Source organism: Odocoileus virginianus, chromosome 22 (genome assembly GCF_023699985.2).
Source record: "Odocoileus virginianus isolate 20LAN1187 ecotype Illinois chromosome 22, Ovbor_1.2, whole genome shotgun sequence".
Classification (NCBI taxonomy): Eukaryota; Metazoa; Chordata; class Mammalia; order Artiodactyla; family Cervidae; genus Odocoileus; species Odocoileus virginianus.
In genome coordinates, this window is record NC_069695.1 from 51,182,051 (window position 1) to 51,201,846 (window position 19,796).

A 19,796-nucleotide genomic window follows, 5' to 3' on the forward strand; every position below is an offset into this window, starting at 1 on the left:
ATGTGAGAAAATATTTCCCAATAAATGTTATTAAGATGAGAAAACCTTATTAAGATGAGAAAATAATGTCAGTCTATCGCAATAAACACTGTTATATGTTTTCTTTTTCAATTATCTGCAGGTTATCAAATTTTCCATCATGTACCTTGTAACATCCTCAGTAACTCTGAATTCATTTCCCATCTCAGGAGTGGGAGAGTGTACGTCACAACACAACTGTGATTACACCAGAAGAGAGCTTTTCCCAAGAGGGATCATCCCGGAACCTCCCCCCAGGGCGCTGGGGTCCTCAGCCCTGCTTTTCAGACCTCACCCTGTCCTTCATTTCTGCAGACCTCAGAGTTTGACTGGCTGAGTTTTCTCTGACTGTCACTCAATCTCACAATCCTGCTCGTGCATGCTAGACTGTAACCCTAGGTGATTCATCATTGCACTATATAAAGGTACAGCATCCAGAAATAGTCACAGTCCATAAAATAAAAACTGCAGGGTCATCAGAATGTGTCAGAAGATGGGAAATCCCTGTAAGAGTGAATTGGTGGCATGTTCTCTGGCTCTGCTTCTCACCCTCCAAGTCCACACATGACCTCCATCCACCACTGTTCACCACCAGGTCACAAGTGGCTTCCAGGAACACAGGAGCCAGGGATTAAAGGGCTATGTTTAAAGGTGACTAGGAAAGATGGTCAAAGACACTCAGATATTAAGAGACAAAAACAAGTTTGAGATAAGAGTTGACACAAATTAGTGTCCTGGTCAGGCAAGACCACAGCTCAAGACTGGACAGAGGAAATGACCCATGGCAGTTTGAAACCTACATGTGCAGATGTGAGAGCTGGACATGTACAGATGTGAGAGTTGGACAATAAAGGAGGCTGAGTGCCAAAGAACTGATGCTTTCAAATTGTGGTGCTAGAGAAGACTCTTAGAGGCCTTTGGACTGCAAAGAGATGAAACCAATCAGTCCTAAGGGAAATCAATCCTGAATATTCATTGGAAGGACTGATATTGAAGCTGAAGCTCCAATACTTTGGCCACCTGATGCAGAGAGCTGATTCACTGGAAAAACCCTGATGCTGAGAAAGATTTAGGGCAGGAGGAGAAGGGGGCACCAGAGCATGAGATGGTTGGATGGCGTCACCAACTCAATGAACATGATTCTGAGCAAACTCTGGGAGATGGTGGAGACAGAGGAACCTGGTGTGCTACAGCCCATGGGGTCGCAAAGAGCTGGACACAACTGAACAACAACAGAAAGTCTTAGACCTACATCATTACTGGGAAAAAAAATGATCCATTTTTATAGAGATGAATCATCATGTACCTGAGCTGGATGCAAGTTACAAAGTTAAGCTTCAATATTTGGATTTCACACTCACTGTATAATCTCCTGATTATAATCTGGATGTCCATGCATGATTGCTTACAAGAAACACTGAGTTGAGTGAGTCTAAGAACTCTTAACTGAAAATGTATATATGTTTTTATATGTGTGCATATATGTATGTGTATAGATGTTTACATGTATATGTATATATTCAGTCTTTTTAGCTTGGTCAATGGAACTCATTACTAAGAGTGGGTAAATTTTCATGTGCCCACCTCAAGTTTCTGAGACTATAAATTAAGATCCAGATTCCAGATTGTGATAAATTTTCAAAAATAATTGGTCTTCTCACTGCTGTTTCTGCTCTAATGTATTTTATGACTGCTATCAGAAATAACTATAACCCTCCTGTGGAGACTTAGACCCACTTAAACAAACCTAGTAAGGAAAAGTGACATCAGGAAGGTATTAGTTTTGCACATCCACCCCCTCCCCCCCAAAGTCAGGGAAACAGCAGTTGTAATTTAAAAACAGTGTGGGACACCTGCTCTCCCAATAAACTATGCCAAGCCTCCTTTACTTCTAAAGAACACAATGATCAAATTAATAAAATAAGATCAATAGCTGAGATCATTTAGGAAGTGAAAAATCCATAAATATGTATTGGTCAGTAATCAATCTTCAAACAAATCTTTGGAAATAATATTATTTCTATTTTTATTCTGCAAATAAAAATATTGAGGCATAGAACATTAAGAATCATATCCAAAATTTATAGCCAGCAAGAATAAGACAGTCAGAACTGGAAGCCTAATCTGCTTCTGAAACCAGTGTCCCTCACGGTCACACTGGAGGCCAGCGGAGAAGATCCCCTTGCAGGAGGCATCCCACTTGGGGGCCCTCGGAATGTCAGCACTGCTTTATCACTCAAACGATAAAGTGAACTTGAAGAACTCTGCTTAACTTCCACAAATCACCACTGGAAGCACACTACTGAACAAAAATAAAGCCCGAATTCAAGTGAAGTCTCTGCGGCTCCCTGCTCTCCGTATGTTGCGCGTTCCGCGGTCGCTCAGTCATGGCTGACTCTGTGCAACCTCATGGACGGTAGCCCGCCAGGCTCCTCTGTCCACAGACAAATTACCACGAGTCTCTGCCTCCTTCACCAACTAAGTGGCCTCCTCAATACCGTCTCTTTACAGACTGAGTTGTGGATTATGGCGCACTCAGGCAACGGCCTCGGGCCATGGATGTCAGCTTCGCAGACGTGGGGTTTTGACGCATCTCTTCTTACGGTCCTACATTTCCCTCAGATGCCAGGAGTAGGCTTCCTGCTACACTTGAGTTTGTCCGAGTGACTAGAGGCGCTTAATATCCTTAACGTATTCTTCATGTCATGAACCACCTCCCTACATTCCGTTCTGACTCAGGTGCTCTCGGTAATAAAACCTCCTTCTACAGGTGAAGTAGCACGGCTTTAAAGAAACAAGGAGCAAAGAGCAGCACTCGAGAACCAAGAAGGTTCTGAAAATCAAGGACAGCAGGTTGAGCGTCACCATTTACGCATCTCAAGTAGAGCTAGAGTCTGGATCACACTGCTTAAGCTGATGAAGTTGATGAAGTTGACTTTACATTTCTAATGAGACTACAATTTTATATCGCCACATAAAATCATGTTTCCATGATTACCAATCTCAAGATGAAACTGGAACTTACGAAAGCCTAGATCATAACACATGCCATTGTCTTTAGATTCTGGTTATACTCCAAATGAGCGGTCAAGAAGAAAATATGTATTTCCATTAAAAACTCCAGCATTAATTAAGCAATCACAATGTTTATACGTTTCCAGAACACATCAAGTTTGATTGCCACATATGAAATATCCATGACTTCTGTTAACAATCCAATATTAGCAAAGCATAATAAAAACCACAATCTAGTCATGTTTAAGGCTAACACATATGCCAGAGTTAATATCTCATTTATTTTATCATATTGTTTGTCTATAGTATCATAATAAAAGTCATCATTAATCGCATATTAACTATTTAAAATATTTTAGTATTTGAACGGAGCATCATAGCCCTATTCTGATGTCACCTCTGTAACGTGGGATAGAAACTTGAACAAAGTTTACGTACACTCCAATTTAATTTACTGCCTGTTACAACCTAAGTAAAGCGATACACACCAACTTTAAAAAAAATATGCAATTATAAGTAAATAATGTACTTTATGTAATTTGAGTCATCTTTCTATTTTTTTTTTTAAAAATGACGTCATCAAATCTCAAACTGCTGCAGCCTGATATTGACACAGTTTAAAAATGTGATAACAATTTTCATTGTAACAAACGATAACTCATCATAAAGTAAGCCAGTCAACATCACAGGCCTTTTTTAATATTAACAGTTTAAAAGGAAAATTGACATAGAACAGATAATTATATAATAACAGATAATGTGTGGCAGGCCTTGCAAATGAGTACTGGGCTGCTAGGGGGCTCACTTTTCCTTTCATCACAACTCTTAGGGATTTGCATTTCTAAAAAAGAGATTAGATGGCTTTATCCTAAGATCCATTTGCTTTAAAAATGATAATTTTCAGAACAAATGAATATTCTATTCAATTTCTCCAAAGATCATTTTGATGGATACATTTTGCAATATTGCAATTGCCTTTCAAGTTTATTGGGATTCAAAGTATAATTAGTTTCTCTATTACAGACTGCCTTTTGAATTACATGTTTTAGCGTAATGGAAGTCCAACTAATTAACTGTGTTGCTGATGACCATGTAAACCCCTGAGTCACTATGCTTTACCTCTAGAGTAGGCTAAATTTTAAGGAAAAATAATTTCCCTTTCAGAATTTACAATATGAAGAGAGAGAGAGCACTGTAGGTTTGGTTCCAAATAGAACTGAGAAACTTCGGAAATGATAAAGTTGTCTTACAGAAGTTCTTATACTATGATAGAAAGAGAACTAAGGAAGAAAGCACAGACAGGGAAAACAAGCCCCCACTTACCAGGTGTGAAATTATACCGGGCTGAAAATCCCATAGATTCCAGCTCTCCATCAGCAAAAAATTTAATCCATAGAAATCTTCCACTGGATTTTATTACAGGTGGATTTTGTTGTCCACAAAAACGTCCAATTATTGGAGAAAATCCAAAAGGTCCATCTCGAACTTCAATATGATCAAACTTACACTCCCAAGATGGTTCAATAGAGTACTTTTCATCAAAGTAAAGCTCAATGCACTGTCTCGGGGCAGCTAAAAAAAAAGGAAGAAAGATTATGTCTAAAAGGTCCTTTTTAAATCTGTAGTTTGACTTTTCCGATTCCACTTAAGATTTCATCTTGTATAATAACTTCTATCCAACTATGACCGTGACACACATAGAAACATGAAGAGAGTTTGTTTCAGTTAGCAGTCTAAGGGATAAAATTTCTGTAAGAATGTCTAAGGAATGAGTCTTAAAACTGATGCGGTTGCCCCAAATATTATTCTGATGTAAAAAGACCATTGCAATGTCTAACACAATGATCAAGTCACGGTATTTTTGTGAGAGGCTCCTAACTCAGGTTTAAGGAGTGGAGAGGCATCTTTCTGTTACCTCTCCTGTACCTTCAGGAGAAGCCAGTTTTAAGGTCAGACACCACTTGAGATCTGTTTTGTAGATCTTGAGTTCTACAACCGTTCAAGTAGTCCCAATCAGATGTCTTGGTTAGAGCGAGCTGTGTGCAGAGGAATATGAAGAGTAACTCTTCTAGAACACAGCCTTATCCTGTCATTCTCAGGGTTAAACTCATTCAGAGACCATCAGCTTAAGGAAACAATCAATACGATGACACACAGGTTTCTTCGAAGTCTCCTACAGCTCACTCCAGCAGGGTCTTTCTAGCTCACAAACAGCCCAAGCTCAGGCCATCCAGGCGTTCATGTTTTCTAAGACAGCATGCCCTTTCAAGCGTTCATGTGTTTTCCCACTTTTGGGACTACCTGTATACTTCCAATCCAACTCCTGTTTATGTGAGGAAATCTTGCTTAAAAAACAAACAATAACAACAAACAATCCACACACACCCAAAGAAAATACCTCTCTAAATCTAAATACACCAACTGTATCTGTCTACCTTTCCCTTCGGGTTTCCCTCATAGCTCTGTTGGTAAAGAATCTGCCGGCAGTGCAGGAGACCCAGGTTCGGTTCCTGGGTTGGTAGGATCCTTTGGAGAAGGAAATGGCACCCCACTCCAGTATCCTTGCCTGGAGAATCCCATGGACAGAGGAGCCTGGCGGACTACACACCATGAGGTCTCAAGAGTGGGACCTGACTTAGTGACTAAACCACCACCAACCACCTTCTTCCTTCAGCACTCAAGCACAGTACTTGTCCTTGAGGATTTGTCAAAAAAAGAAAACTTTGTTGGGTGAATTGCAGCAAACGAGCTTATCTTTATAAATGTGCTTACAGCTCTCATCACAGAAGAGCAAGATCAGGTGAGCAGCTCTGTAAACCTCTGCATGGATGCATCTGCTGAAGCCTTTCCATTCTTGCCTTGTCATGGCCAAAACAGTTCAAAACTCCGGCATTCTAGACGGATACTCAGTCAGGGTACCCCCAGTATAGCCATTTCAGCAGCTGAGGTATCCAGACTTTTATCCTAGTTGGCAAACAGCTGTCTTGAGTCCTTTGAGTGCTTTCTAGCCTCCTGACTCTCTCCAAAGACCAACCCCTCCAGAAACGTGAAAGTTAAGACCTGGAGCAGGAGGGCCTGCTGCCCGTGTGATCAGCAATCATTCCGAACGACTACTGTTCCCTCCACAACAGTTCTTAAATATATATTGACTATCACACTTGAGTGGCTTTAAAACTAAAGCCTTCGGTATATACTTGCATTTAAAATTAAGGCATGGATATCAAAATGTATATAGAACTGAGATATATAATTACCTGAAAATTAGAGACTTCCTTTTATAATCCAGATACTCCCTGGCTTTTCCTTCATAGTCCACATTGCCTTTCTCTTTACTCTGCCCTCCCTTGCATATTAATTTACACAAATCTATTCTGTGTATTTCTTATCTCCTCTCTTTCCAGACCAATGCACTGGATGCCGTGGACATCCCAAAGGAGGGAGATTATAATATAATAATATTTGCAGCTCCATCCAAGACCAATTAAATCAGAAAATCTGGAGACTGACCCAGGCATCTGTGTTTTTTAAGAGTTAAAATGCTATGAATGCCCTTTGGATAGTGGTACTCATATTAACAGTCTCAATAGCAATCTCTGTATTTATCACCTGTAAACATATATTTTCATGCCAGGACTACCCACTGAACTAAAGATCCACACATGCAATTTCTTCATGAGACATTCTCCATAAACATGAAATTGAAAACATGGCTTTCCCTCTAATGCCCCTTTCTCCACCCCTATTCTTTACCTGGCACAACAATTGCATATAACATGTCACCAAGCCAGAACCCATAGAACAGTCCTAGGATGGCCTACTCTCCCCTCCCTATATCCAGTCACTCAAGATTCAGTTTCCCAAATACCTTTCATTGTTTATTGTTTTCCCATCAATGTCACTTCTGTTCCCCTGTGGTTTACCTGGTCTTTCACAACAGTTTCTTCTTTCAGTTCTTTTTTTCCAGTTACTTCATCAAAATCTCAGCTTACTATTTCTCTCCTGAGATTATTTCAGTGGCACCCCATTGTCTACAATATCAAGTCCAAACTGGCCTGGGTGGCAGACGGATACCAAGTTCTCCTTTATCTGAGACCACGTACATTCCAGCCTCCTCATTTGTCCCTGTCCTCACCCTCTGCAAAAGCCCTCTAGATGTGGTTAATCAACCACACTGTATCTCTGAACCTCTGCACATGCTATTTTACACAAAGAATGACTGTGTCCTGAATGGTCTTTAAAACCAAACGCAAGCATCTCTTTCTCCTTATAGCCTTGTCTTTCTCCCTGTTCCAAACACTGCTCATCTCAGAGCCACTTTAGACTGTTTACTGGAAAAGAGCATAGTCCCCAGACCACATTGTAGGTTCCATAAGGCAAGTACCATGTCAATTTTGTTCAATACTCTCTAAACTGTACTAACAAGAGTGGTTCAGTAAATATTTGTGAAATGTATGAATGAAAAAAGGGCTAGTATGAAGTATTTCAAGAAGAGTTCACAGTGATAGGAGGTTCTCTTTATTACCCAACTTCAAGTTTTGTCCTTGACATGAAAGACTTATCAGATTAACATGTGCCTTGCTTATAAGTAAATAGTGACCATAAATACCTTTTATGGTTAACTCTGGTAAGGTAATTGTGTGTGTGTGTGTGTGTGTGTGTGATAGGGGGTGCACAGGTGTTCGGGAAGTTGCAAGTTTGGGGCCATTAGGTCCTAACACATAATATTGAAAACTTCTATCACTAAATGAAATGTTCATATATTAAAAAAAAATTTTCCTTAATAGAGAGGTGTCTACAAGGGTAATGGAAATGGAAAATGTTCAAAGAGAAGTGAATCCCTTTTTCAGCACTTTTTATCCTTCAAGCTGGGAAAAAATTAATGAAAAGAAGCATCATCATTTGGAATGCTGACTTTGGCATAAAAGTATGAAAATGTCACTTCTGAGCACAAACTAAGGCTCAGAGTAATATTCAGATTGATGTTTGGAAAATATGATCATGAATTTAAAAAAAAATTAATTGGAGGATAATTGCTTTACAATGTTGTGTTCTGCCTTACAACAATGCAAATCAACCATAGGTATACATATATCTCCTCTCTCTTGACCCTCCCTCCCACCTTCCATGATTACATTTATTTCTGACATGAATACGTTTTGGGTACTTCATATTATTTAAGAGAAAAATAACAAAAGAATAGATTTTCTACTAATTATTTAACCAATAAAAGATGAGCTACCAAAATTGTTACACATTCGGTATTATGCCAATCATACATCCATTCCATTAATTTAGAACTCCACATCAATGAAATCAACAGCAAAATAAACTAAGTTGTTGATTTCTTTTTATTTTCCAGAATTTACCTGTTTATAAGTCTTTACTAATCATTTCAGTAATTAGCTCGATCCCACATTTGACAGTTGCTGGATTCACTCAGAGACATTTTTTGTGTAGGGTGTCCAGAACCAATTTTTGTAATGTCTCTATGAATATTGGGCTTCCCCAGTGGCTAAGTGGTAAAGAATCCTGCCTGCCAATACAGGAGACACAGGTTCGATCCCTAGACGTGTGAAGATCCCCTCGAGGGGGAAATGGCAGCCCACCCCAGGATTCTTGCCTGGGAAATCCCATGGACAGAGGGGCCCAGTGGGCTACAGTCCATGAGGTTGCCAAGATTCGGACACAACTTAGCAACTAAACAACAACAACAAAGCCTTTACTAATCATTTCAATAATTAGCTTGATTCCAGAGTTATGGCTATTGGCTTCACTCAGAGATATTTACATGTGCGGTCTCCAGAAGCAATCTCTGTAATGTCTATATGCACATTGTCCATCCCAAGCTCAGGGACGGCCAGCCGACTTGGCTCCCTCACCTTCTATGATGTAGATGCATTCCCGGTCAGGGGGGTACTTGCTAGGATAGTTCGGAGAAGTGAAGATACCTCCCTCTGCATGTTTTGTCCAAGTTCCACACTGCACAGACTTCTGTGTTTCTGAGGTGGTTTGCTTTTCTGCAAAATAAAATTTTTTAAAGCCCCATTATCCAATTTTCTATACAACTAAAAATAGAGAGGACAGTCTTACAATATCCATTAGTAAATTAACTTCTAAATGCTGTCTTAGTCAAAACCAATCAATTATACACACTATAAAATGCTCAGATATTCTGGAATATTAAGAATACGGAGAATACAGGAAAATGCAAGTGAGCAGAGGCCTCCCACTTGAATTTTTCCAAAGAAACACACCTGTTCCTTTCTTGGTTGCTCCAGACAAATGGAGGATGATTAAACTTGCTACAACTGAAACAAAACAGAAAAATTGGGAAGATTAATGTACACTGAAATGACCAAATTCTATTAATATAACAGTTTAAAGATAAAATGATATCAGAGAGGATTGTTACTGTCAACCCCTCTCAGATAACTAAGAACTTGCAAAAACTGATTCAAAATGTACACATCAGAACAATTTAGGAATCTCCTCAGGGAGTAAAGCCAGTTAAGAATGGTTGAGACTCAAGCTCCTAAGGCAAATTCAGACTTTGAGATTAAGAGTCAACATTGTCACCTACTAAGTCACATCACAGTGGGCTTTCAGGAGTGTGGCCTGGCTGCCCCTTGTAAACGACTTTGCCAGCTTCTCACAAAGACAGAGGGTCAGGAGGTCAAAGGATGAAAAAGAAAAGTATTTTCATCAACAATGTTACTGTATTTTAGGAAACAAATATTTCACCAAATCCTATGGCAGGTGGGGGAGCGAAACAAGGGAAGAACAGCCTAATGTGGACAAAACGCATAAGGACCATAATAAAAATGATTCTTTTACAAAATTGACCTACCAAGTAACCCCAGTCCTCAGCATGCTTAGGCTGGGAAATGAATCTCTCCTAACCTTAACTTTGACGCAATCGTTTGTATTATCCAGGAATATTTTATAATTTTGAAAAAGGTTTTTTCTATAAACATTTTATTAAGGCAGATATTCAGTATCAGAAAAAGACTCTGATCTAAAACTTAACAGTAAATCTATAAAGACCATTAAAACGCATCTTGTTTTACCTCCACATCCTTGGCTTAATACTTTGACAAAGTCTAAAACTGAGAGAAGTATTAAAGTAATCTAGTCTTCATAATTTCTGATTTTGCCTTCTGTATTTCTCTTCTATCATTTATTTTCCTGTCAATTATCTACAAGCTCTCAGTTTCATTAGGTGTATAATCATAAGTCCACTTAAAATGCTTTTAGATAAGGGCAGGTATAATCCACAATGACTTCCTAAACGAAAGTTCAGGACAGGATCTTAAAAATGCATCCATGAAGACTGTTCCAGGAAAAGTATATGTGAGCCCTGACATTAGTATTTGAGAAAGGATGTCAATTATTTTACTTGTACTCTAACCTGGTCTTCTGCTTTTAGATTAAAACACTGGTTGTTACGGTCTGTGTTCAGGTAGAAAAAAAGTCTTACTTTTAACTTGCCATGTCCACGCACACACACACGTTTACAGCCGCCAGCACCAAGCTGCTGGTTTGGGGCTCCTACTGGGATGGAACCGCACTGTGGAATGTGTCCTGTGATGAACACGGCAGCAACGCCGGTCTCCTGACTGCGCGCCCGGGCAGCCTCACCCTCCCTCTGTCCTGTGAGATTCCCACCAAGGCTCTTATCCTGCCTTGTACTCGATGACTTCCGACGCTATTTGCCTCCAGTCCCCCGCCCTCCCCTGAACCGCACGCGAACCGCACACTCGCGAAGCGACACTCGAGGTCTGTCCACATTCTCCGGAAGAGTTGAGGCTGGCACTCGCGCCACCCTCGAGCGTGGCGTTCAGGAGGCGCACATACTACCCACCGGAGGGGCGACACGGGCCCGCTGGGCTCCAGAAGCCCCTGAAAGGACCGTTCCTTCTCCTACCCGGAGCTGTCGGACCCGCTCTCTCCCCCGCCTTCCACTTGCGACCTCCGTGGGACCCGCTCCCCGTCTTCTGCCGCACGTGCGCGTCCCCACCGGGCGCTCGGCACCCTCCACCCCACGACGCCCCGGCGCACGGCAGGGCTGTTTTTCTCGGCCAACTCTCAGCTCCAGGGACCACCGCCGCGCGCCGCCCCCACGCCGGGTCGATGCTGCAATACAGAAAGTTTACATCTGCCCCAGACTCGCGGGGACTGCGGGGTCCGGCGAGGGCGCGGCGGGGGCCAGGTTCCCCCTGCGCGCTCGGCCACGAGGGGAGGGAGGCGGGGAGGAGGGTCCCCGGGGCGGCCCGGCGCGGCGCGGCGGGAAGAGGTATACTCACTGTGAAACAAACTGCGTCCATAGATCATGTCTGTTCCTTACACCAGAGGCTCCAGGCTCCACTAATTCCATTTAGAGACGGGAAGACTTCCAGTGGTCAGGGAGAGGACGGAGTCGAGAGAGGGTTTAGAGGTGCAAACCGGGAACAGATGAAGAGCGGAGGGAGAGAGGGGGGGGAAGCTAGCGATCCGAGCCCACACAGCAGCAAGATCCGAGTCCGCGCGTCCTCCGCCCCGGGCTCGCGCTCGCACCCGCTCGCTCTCTCACCGCCGCGAAGCCGGCAGCATCCCGGCCGTGACGCTCGCCTCACGCCCGGGCGCCGGGCGCCTCCATCCGCGCCGCCGGCGGCTGCTCCCGCCCCCTCTGCATCACCGCCGCCGCCGCCGCGGCTGGCAGGAGGGCGCGCGGGCGGCGGCGGGCGCGGGGCGAGCCCTGGGGCGCTCCAGCCGGGGCCAGGCAGGGGCTGGGGCCGAGCGGCGCGGCGAGGCGGGGGCCGGTCCCGACCGACGGCAGCGACGGAGCGCGCGGCGGCGGCGGCGGCGGGGGCTCGCTCAGTCCCCGGTTTCATACACCACGAGCAGCAGGTCGGAGCAGCCCTCTTCGGTCCAGCCCTTGGGGATCGTCCGCTGAGGCATTGAAGACAGGAGGAGGAAGGGGTCCGTCATCGGCTCGCCGGGCTCCGCGCCACCTCTGCGATCTTGAGGAGAGAGGAACGGGTGGGTGGGCGTCTGGGAGGAGGGCTGCGGGGTGGCGGCGGGGAGACCGGGGTGGCGGGGGGGGGGGGGGGGGAGGCGGGGACAGGAACGGGGCGGGGAGGGAGCGGGAAGATGGCAGAGTTACCAAGTGGGCGCCTGAGTCATAGCCCGGGGCGGCGTGACCCTCCGGGAAGCCCGCGGCCCGCGTGCAGCCGCGCAGCTCCGCTCGGCCGGCGCCCCCGAGGCTGGTGCGCGGCCGAATGGGGCGGCGGCGCCGGCGGCTGCAAGGACATCACACCCGCTCGGATCCTGGGGGTGGGGCGAGGGGGAGAGGGGCGAGGACCAGGCTGGGAGCCGTCACTCCGCCGGTCCGGGCCGAGGGGGCCAGAGGGCGCCGGGCAAATCTGGAGCTGGAGCCTCGTGCCAGCTAAAAAGGCGAGGGAGGAGGAGGGGCCCGCAAGTGAAAATCCCTTTCGGGGTTCACATGTTCACTTTTGAAAAACGCCTAGAAACTGCGATCGAGCTGTTCCCCGCGCCCCGCAGTTCATCTGGCTAGATGAAGCGGGTCCCGTCTCCCTTCGGGGGTGACGACTTCGCCGTATACTCCGGGCTCAGGCTGCGAGACCAAGCAGGGGCGCGCCGGAGGCGAAGGCAACATTAAAAGTTTCGCGTTTTATCGCCTGGCCTGACGCGGAGGTCGCCCCAGACAAACCGCTCGGGCAGAGGCACGGGCTTCTGGCGCGTTTCCTTCGCCCTCCCCAAGATATTTTAAAAAACCCCTAAGGCAAACACCGATCACCTCCCACCCCACCCCAATATGGACAGACGCGCGCGCGCGCGCAGCGTGTTAAACTCGGAGAGGGGAGGGGGGGGGAAAGAGTTGCTGGGGAAACAACCCCGGAAAAAAAAAAAACAAAAAACAAACCCAGCTTCTAAAATGAGAATAAATGAATATGGAGAACCGTTAAACGCGAGGTGGCCCGAGCAGGGCTGGAGCGCGTGGAGGGGGGGTGTCCCTGCCTGGATGCTGCGGTACCCCCTTCCCACCCCCGGCTGCGTCCCGCCCTCCCGGCTCTGCGCACTCAGCCCGCGCCCACCCGCCGCCGGCCGCACCTCGGGGCCCCGCGGAGGCCGTCAACCCCCGGGCCCCGCCTCGGCGACCCCGGACCCCAGCGCGCCCAGTCGCAGTCCCCCACTCCACCGCTGGGACTGGGAGTTGGCGGGAGGGGGGTGGGTGACGGCGGGGAGGAGGCCGGCGTAGCTAGAATTCGAGGAGGTAGAAAGCTGAGGGGCGCTGCGCCGCCGAGACTAGGTCACCTTAAAAGGCAGAGAGGAAAGAGCCGTGCGCGCGGACCGGCGGCCGGGCCGCCCCCTCCTGGCACCTGCTGCTGCGGCGCCGGGCCGCCCACGGGCGTGCGCGCGCGCGGGGGACGCGGGATGCTCGCGGCCGCCCTGCCCTCAGGTTCCCAGCAAAGCAGCGGCAAGAGGGTGGAGGTCTTCCTGCCCGTAATCTGAGATAAGGGATAATGAGGTGACCCCGAGGCCGGAGAGGAGCCCCCAGCCCCGGAGGCAACCACCAAGACTCCTTCCTTCCCGCTTTTGGCTCTTTGATAGCGAGCAGCTGCAAGTCCTCGACGGTGGGGTAAAGTGATGACATAGGGCTGTGTGTGTGTGTTTCTGTCCATTTAGTGAAAAGTGGGTAGATGGGGTAGGGTGGGATGGAGAGCTAGAGCAATAGAAGCAGAACACCGGACTGGGTGAAAAGGGAATGGTGGAGGGAGAGAGAGAGAGAGACCTGGAGACAGAGACAAGAGAACGCAGAGGGAGACTGCGCGCGAGCACCAACTCCATCCATCAGAAGGCGTGCCTGTGAGAGGAGCTATGAGCTGGAGAGAAGAGCCTGGGTGAGCCAGGGTGAGCGGAGAGGTGGAGAGCCCGGAGAAGTATCTTGGAAAACTGGTGTGTATCTGCCCACGTTTCAGCTCTTAAAAGAAAAGGATCAAAGTGGGAGATAGTCAGCAGGTCCGCGTGCGGTTTTTGTGCCGGCGCGGGGTGTGTGCGCGCGTGTGTGTGTGTGCGCGTGCGTGCGTGTGTGTGTGTGTGTGTGTGTGTTGGGGTGGGGGCTGAGTGGATGAGAGTGAAGTCAAGGAAGACTTGAGCAGTTAGTAGATGGTGAATAGATGCCAAAGAAAACAGGTCATCTATGGGCGAGGGAGGACCGTTTAAAAATGGTCAAAGATGTAAGTTGATAGTAGAATGTTGACATGTTAAAGACTGGATGGTAATTATTTTTTGCATCCAAAAATATTATTTATGAAAGTGACTTTTGGGGAGAAAATCCTTCAATGAAACAGTGGCAACGTTAAAATTTTTCTTAAGGGAAATCTATTTCTCAACAGCAATTTAAGGAAAGAAGAAGAAAAGTTGGTCTTTGCTAAATCCATCCACTCAATTATGTCTAACAATTTCCCACCTCCATCCCCCCGTTTGCTTTCCCAGGACACGGGTCTTTGTAACTTAGCTAAAGAAGCGAGCACTGAAATACTGCTATACCAGTGTGAGGGCCTTGCGTTGGAAGGGGGTATCCAGGAAACTTGGAGAGGAGATCCAGAGGGCAAAGAGGAGGGGCACCCAAGCCTTTTTAAGTCCACATCATAATTCCTCCAGTTTCCTATTGGCCAGCATGTCTGTCTTTGGGATCAGATTCTCAGAAATAGGGGCCTCTTTGATCTCTGACTACCCCTGCCTTCTGGGCTGTGCCTGAGGCTGAAGCATTGTTGTTGTTCAGTCTCTGTCGTGGTCAACTCTTTGCAACCCCAACGGGCTGTAGCGAACCGGGCTCTTCTGTCCTCCGCTCCCTCCCATTTTACTCAGATTCATGTCCACTAAGTCAGTGCTGCTCTCTAACCCCTCATCCTCTGCTGCCCCCTTTTCCTCATGCCTTCGATCTTTCCCAGCATCAGAGTCTTTTCTAATGAGAATGGTTGTACTTCTACGCAAGCCTCAGTGTTGATGTTCTGAGCCTGCATATCCTGAACTGGGATAGAAGCTCCATGAGAGAGGCGCTCAGGTCCTCTCTTCACTCCCCAAGAGACTGAGTCAGGCAGATGCTAAGGCTTTTGCTCCACCCCCTGAATCCTTCCAGGTTATGGCTACAACTTTTCCCTTGAAGATTTCATTCATTTTCCTGCACACACCCATGCACAAGTCCTGTTAACCATCCACCACATCCTGCTTGCTTGGCAACCTGCCTTCTCCCTTTTGAGTCACGAACCACCACTTGCTGAGTAATGCTACCTCACTGATGGGGACCCACGATTTTTTTTACTTTCTGAGAAAAAGCAGCATATGGGAAAAGTTTAGCTTCTCCAAGAGAAGGTTTTGCACACACGTGGCCAGTTTTCAAGATGTGATGATTTTGAAAGAGAAAGCTTATAAACAGATAGCTTTGATAAGTTCAATGTACTGTCCTAGAAAGAGGGGGCTTTGTGACAGTTCTCCAAAGTTAGCATTGAAATAGGGACTACTTATAGGATAGAAGGCAGAAATACTGCCTTTTGAGCCCAATCAAAGTGTCATTGGTTTCCTTTTAACAGTGCACCCTGTAACAATGAATGATAAAAATGAATTCTAAAACCCTAAAAAGAATTGGGGGTTTCCATGGTGGCTTAGTGTTAAAGAGTCCACCTGCCAATGCAGAAGACAATGGTTCAACCTGTGGGTCAGGAAGATCCCCTGGAGAAAAAATTGCCGCCCACCCCAGTATTCTTGTCTGGAGAATCGCTTGGACAGAGGAACCTGGCTGGCTGCAGTCCACAGGGTCGCAGATGGGTTGGACAGGACTTAGTAACTAAACAACAACAACAACAAAAATTGATGTAGGACACTTGCTCTTCTGATTCAAATAAAGTAGTTATCTGCATACATGTGGTTCTCTATAGAAACTAATAAAGCTCCAGGTCTACTAGGAATCTTTTGTTAATTCATCTGAACTATTGGCATCTTCTTCAAGGTTTTTTTTTTTTTTTAATGGCTAAAATAGGTGGTGTTACCAAAAAAAATGACTATAATCAATAGTGCTTCCAATACATTCTGTATTAGTCTCTTGAAAATCCCCTAACATATTTTAAAGTTCTGTTTCTTCCATCTTATTAACTCAATATACAAGTCATAATGTCAATTTATAAAAAACAGGTCATCAATAATTGCTGCCAGACAGTGGAATTTTTTTAAATGATCTGCAGTATTCTAGTATGAAACTGAGTTTAAGCAGTATTGATAAAGTCATTTCTTTTCAATCTATAAATGTATCCTGACAGGTAGAAAATCTGCATAAAACAGAAGGCAGGTAAAACCTTTAACATCTCACATTTAAGCCAGATAGGATATGTTATGAAAATCAGTAAAATAAAATATGATTTTCTTCCTACTATGAATATGTTGTATTATATCATAAGAATATTAGCCTCTTGTGGGCAAGAGCTTTCACAGGACTACATTACTCAGCCAGTTTTCACCTGTACTTACAGATATATAGTTGTTATTCCTCTTTCATGCTGAGATCTGCTTTTCCTTGTAGGGCTGTGTGCTAAGTCGCTCCAATCTTGTGTGACTCTTTGCGACCCTGTCCGTGGGATTCACCGGGCAAGAATACTGGAGTGGGTTGCCATGCCCTTCTTCATCTTGTTTCATATTTAATGGTAATTGTATTATCATGCCTGGAGAAGTGTGAGGGGAATAAAAAAGCTTCATTACCTACCGAACTATACCAGGTACACTTTAGAAAAAACTTTATTTTTCTGCTGGTTCATTTTTAATTGACAGTGGCTTAGAAACAAGAAGATTTTTCAGTAAACACGGGCCTAATGAAATCGCTAGTAGTCTGTAAACCAGCATAAACTAAAGGAACTTTTCTAAGGATATGGACTGAGATTGAAATGTTCATTGTTCTGTACCCACTCAGTTATTTTGGGGGAGAAAACAAGCCTCCATCAGGGGTTTAAAAAGGATTTAGTCATATTTAGATAATATAAGTTAAGGTGAAGAATAAATCTACAAGTTCCATGTCAAAACATCTGTTAATGACTATAAGCAAGACTACTTAAAATTGCCAACTTAGATATGTTAATGGTACTTGTGGGTGCCCAAGATAATTTTTATCTCTTGTATATAAAGTAATAGCATCACTTAAGTTTACTTCTTTTAGTAATTTTAGGACATATCATGTTATTAGTATCATGATTTATTAGATATTATGTGGATGATTTGAAAAATAATAAAAGACAAAACTTGTTGAAAATAACTCTTAATGTTAAATTAGGACAACGCTTATATCTGACTCATGACATAATTCAAATTCATGATTCTTAGGAAAGAAACAAGCTTTGGTGCATGGAAATAAATTAACAAATATATATTACAGTAGCCAAAATCATTTATCTATTTATCTATTGTTTCTTTGACTTTCCATTTTCTGTTATACTTCATATGTTGCAAGGAAATGTCCCACATGTTTTCATTTCCTTTTGCAAGACAAAAAGAGAAATTTAAAATAGCTCTTTCCCCCATTGTTAGGGCAGACAAATTTGTGAAAAAGTAGTTTCAGGAAGGAGTGATACTGCAGCAGTTACAGTTACTTTTTTTTTTAATCAAGATATGATGTCATCAGTGCTTTTTAGTAAATGTATTATTTAAAATAATATTCTTCAAAATAGTTTTCTAATGACATACACAGTTAATTTTCATAAATTTCTCTGGGAAATTAAAGGATTTATTACAGTTATTACAAGGTTATATACAATACATGACTCCTTTCACAATTATACTTCCTTCTAAAATGATGCTTTCTAATGAAGAAAAGGTTTTCAGAAATTACATAAATCAGTAGCTTGTGGAGGAGTGCTCTGAAGACTGTTGACACATACTGTGAGCACAGTGGGTTTTTCAAAGAAACAAACAGGTAAGTAAAGAGAAAACAGTTCTTACATTTGCAGAGAATAGAAATTTGAAGATTTTATTTAAAAATGTGTGTCCTTAGGTTTTTTTTTTTTTTTTTTTTTGACAACTGTAATGTGGGAGACCTGCCTTGGTATTACAGGAACTAGATGTTCTCATGAGGTTAGATCATGAGAACCAAGTTAACATGAGTTAAAATCACAGAGGACTAAGTTACAATTATTTTAATTTGTAACTAAAGCACAGCATAGTTCTTTTGGTTCAAAGGGTTATAAGCTGATGCTTTTGAGTAATGTATTTTGTTAAGTCCAATTCTAGATAATTCTTGTTTCACTTAAAAATCATTATTTTACCACAGTTTACTGACATTCCTAAATGTCAGCAATTTATTAATCTGAAAGAAAAACTGATAATTCATGACGATCTCCTCCATCCTCAGCTACCCCTAGATACTATGCTGGGAATATCCTCACCATTTTACCATTTCATTTGTACTGACGTATAGTTTTCCATCACTGTCAGTATTTTTACAGCACCAGTTATGAGTATGTAGGTTTGGAATGGGGTGGATTTTCTGACTTCTGTGAGTGTTGAGTTTGAAATCCTCTGTCTTATGGCATCCTATCATTTTAGAATGAAAAAAAATAAAATAGACCAAAAGAAGTGATTTCCACAATACCACTTCATTTGTAACATAATGACTGATGGAATCTAGATCTTCTAATTCACAGCCTGGGAGAAAAGTAGGAAGAAAAAAAAAAATTGCTACTCAATTTGGATTTTTTTCACCTGAGTTTAAAGGAAAGCACTAATTTTTTTTTCTGCTTTTTTTCACTAATCATGTCCAGCCAGGGTATGTATACCTACAGAGCCACTGCTGAATGTAATAAGTATATCCATGAAAATGAAGTGCTAGTTGCTCAGTGATGTCTGACTCTTTGTGACCCCATGGACTGTAGGAGCCCGTCAGGCTCCTCTGTTCATGGCATTCTCCAGGCAAGAATACTAGAGTGGGTTGCCATTCCTTTCTCCAGGAGATCTTCCTGACCCAGGGGTCCAACCCTGGTCTCCTGCATTGCAGGCAGATTCTTTACCTTGTGAGCCAGCAGGGAAGCCCAAAGTGCTTTAAAAAAAAAAAAAAAGAAAAAGAAAAACAAACATTTTTTCGGCCTTAGCTTAAAAAAATCCAAGAAGCAACTAAAGAAAATAGCAAGTGAATTTTAAGAGAAAGCTCAGAGAACAGAAACTCCTTGACATACAGAAGGTAGTTGTCGTGTTGTTATAAACTGTTACTGAAATAGATGAGTAATTACACACATGCATCAAACATGGGGAGAGACAAGATGAGCAGACACTGGCAGTTTCGTTAAATTTTCCAGCACTGTGTAATGCGTGTCAGCATTTCTTCCGCCTCTGCGTTATAATTTCTGCATTATCTTCTCAGTTCCCAGCAACAGCTTCCAACTTCCGCTCAGCACCAAAGCCAATGATACTTGCTCTAGCTTTTTTTTTTTAATTGCCGTGTAGCATACTGCTGCAAGACCATGAAGAAGACTGTGAGAAGATGCCTTGGTTATGCTCCGTGAGGTACCAGTGGATGGGGCCAGAACCGAGAATCAACTTCCAAGACAACGGCTTTCCTCCCGTGTCCGACGCCTCGGGCCCCTGGCTGTCTCTCTCACTCTTCCACTCTTAAGCCACGATGCTTGACGCCCCGGTGCTTTTCCGCATGGCCTGGCTTCCCACAGCATGGCAGTATCAGGCTGTTTACACATCTCACAGTGGTTTCTTGACGTCGAGTAACAGGGAAT

At 44.1% G+C, this 19,796-nt stretch overlaps 1 protein-coding gene across 8 annotated transcripts in view; it reads right to left on the reverse strand.

The window, feature by feature from the left end:
• Positions 1 to 11,426, reverse strand: part of NETO1 (neuropilin and tolloid like 1) — a 126,237-nt gene extending 114,811 nt beyond the window's left edge. For all 8 annotated transcript variants that reach the window (XM_020886975.2, XM_070452963.1, XM_020886976.2 and 5 more), the window contains exons 1-4: positions 11,337 to 11,426; positions 9,288 to 9,341; positions 8,913 to 9,050; positions 4,357 to 4,605 (exon numbers count right to left, since the gene is read on the reverse strand). In XM_020886975.2, coding sequence (XP_020742634.1) covers positions 4,357 to 4,605; positions 8,913 to 9,050; positions 9,288 to 9,341; positions 11,337 to 11,364 — 469 coding nt within the window. In that variant the 5' untranslated portion in view covers positions 11,365 to 11,426. The remainder of the gene's footprint in view (positions 1 to 4,356; positions 4,606 to 8,912; positions 9,051 to 9,287; positions 9,342 to 11,336) is intronic.
• Between the last annotated feature and the right edge of the window lie 8,370 nt (positions 11,427 to 19,796).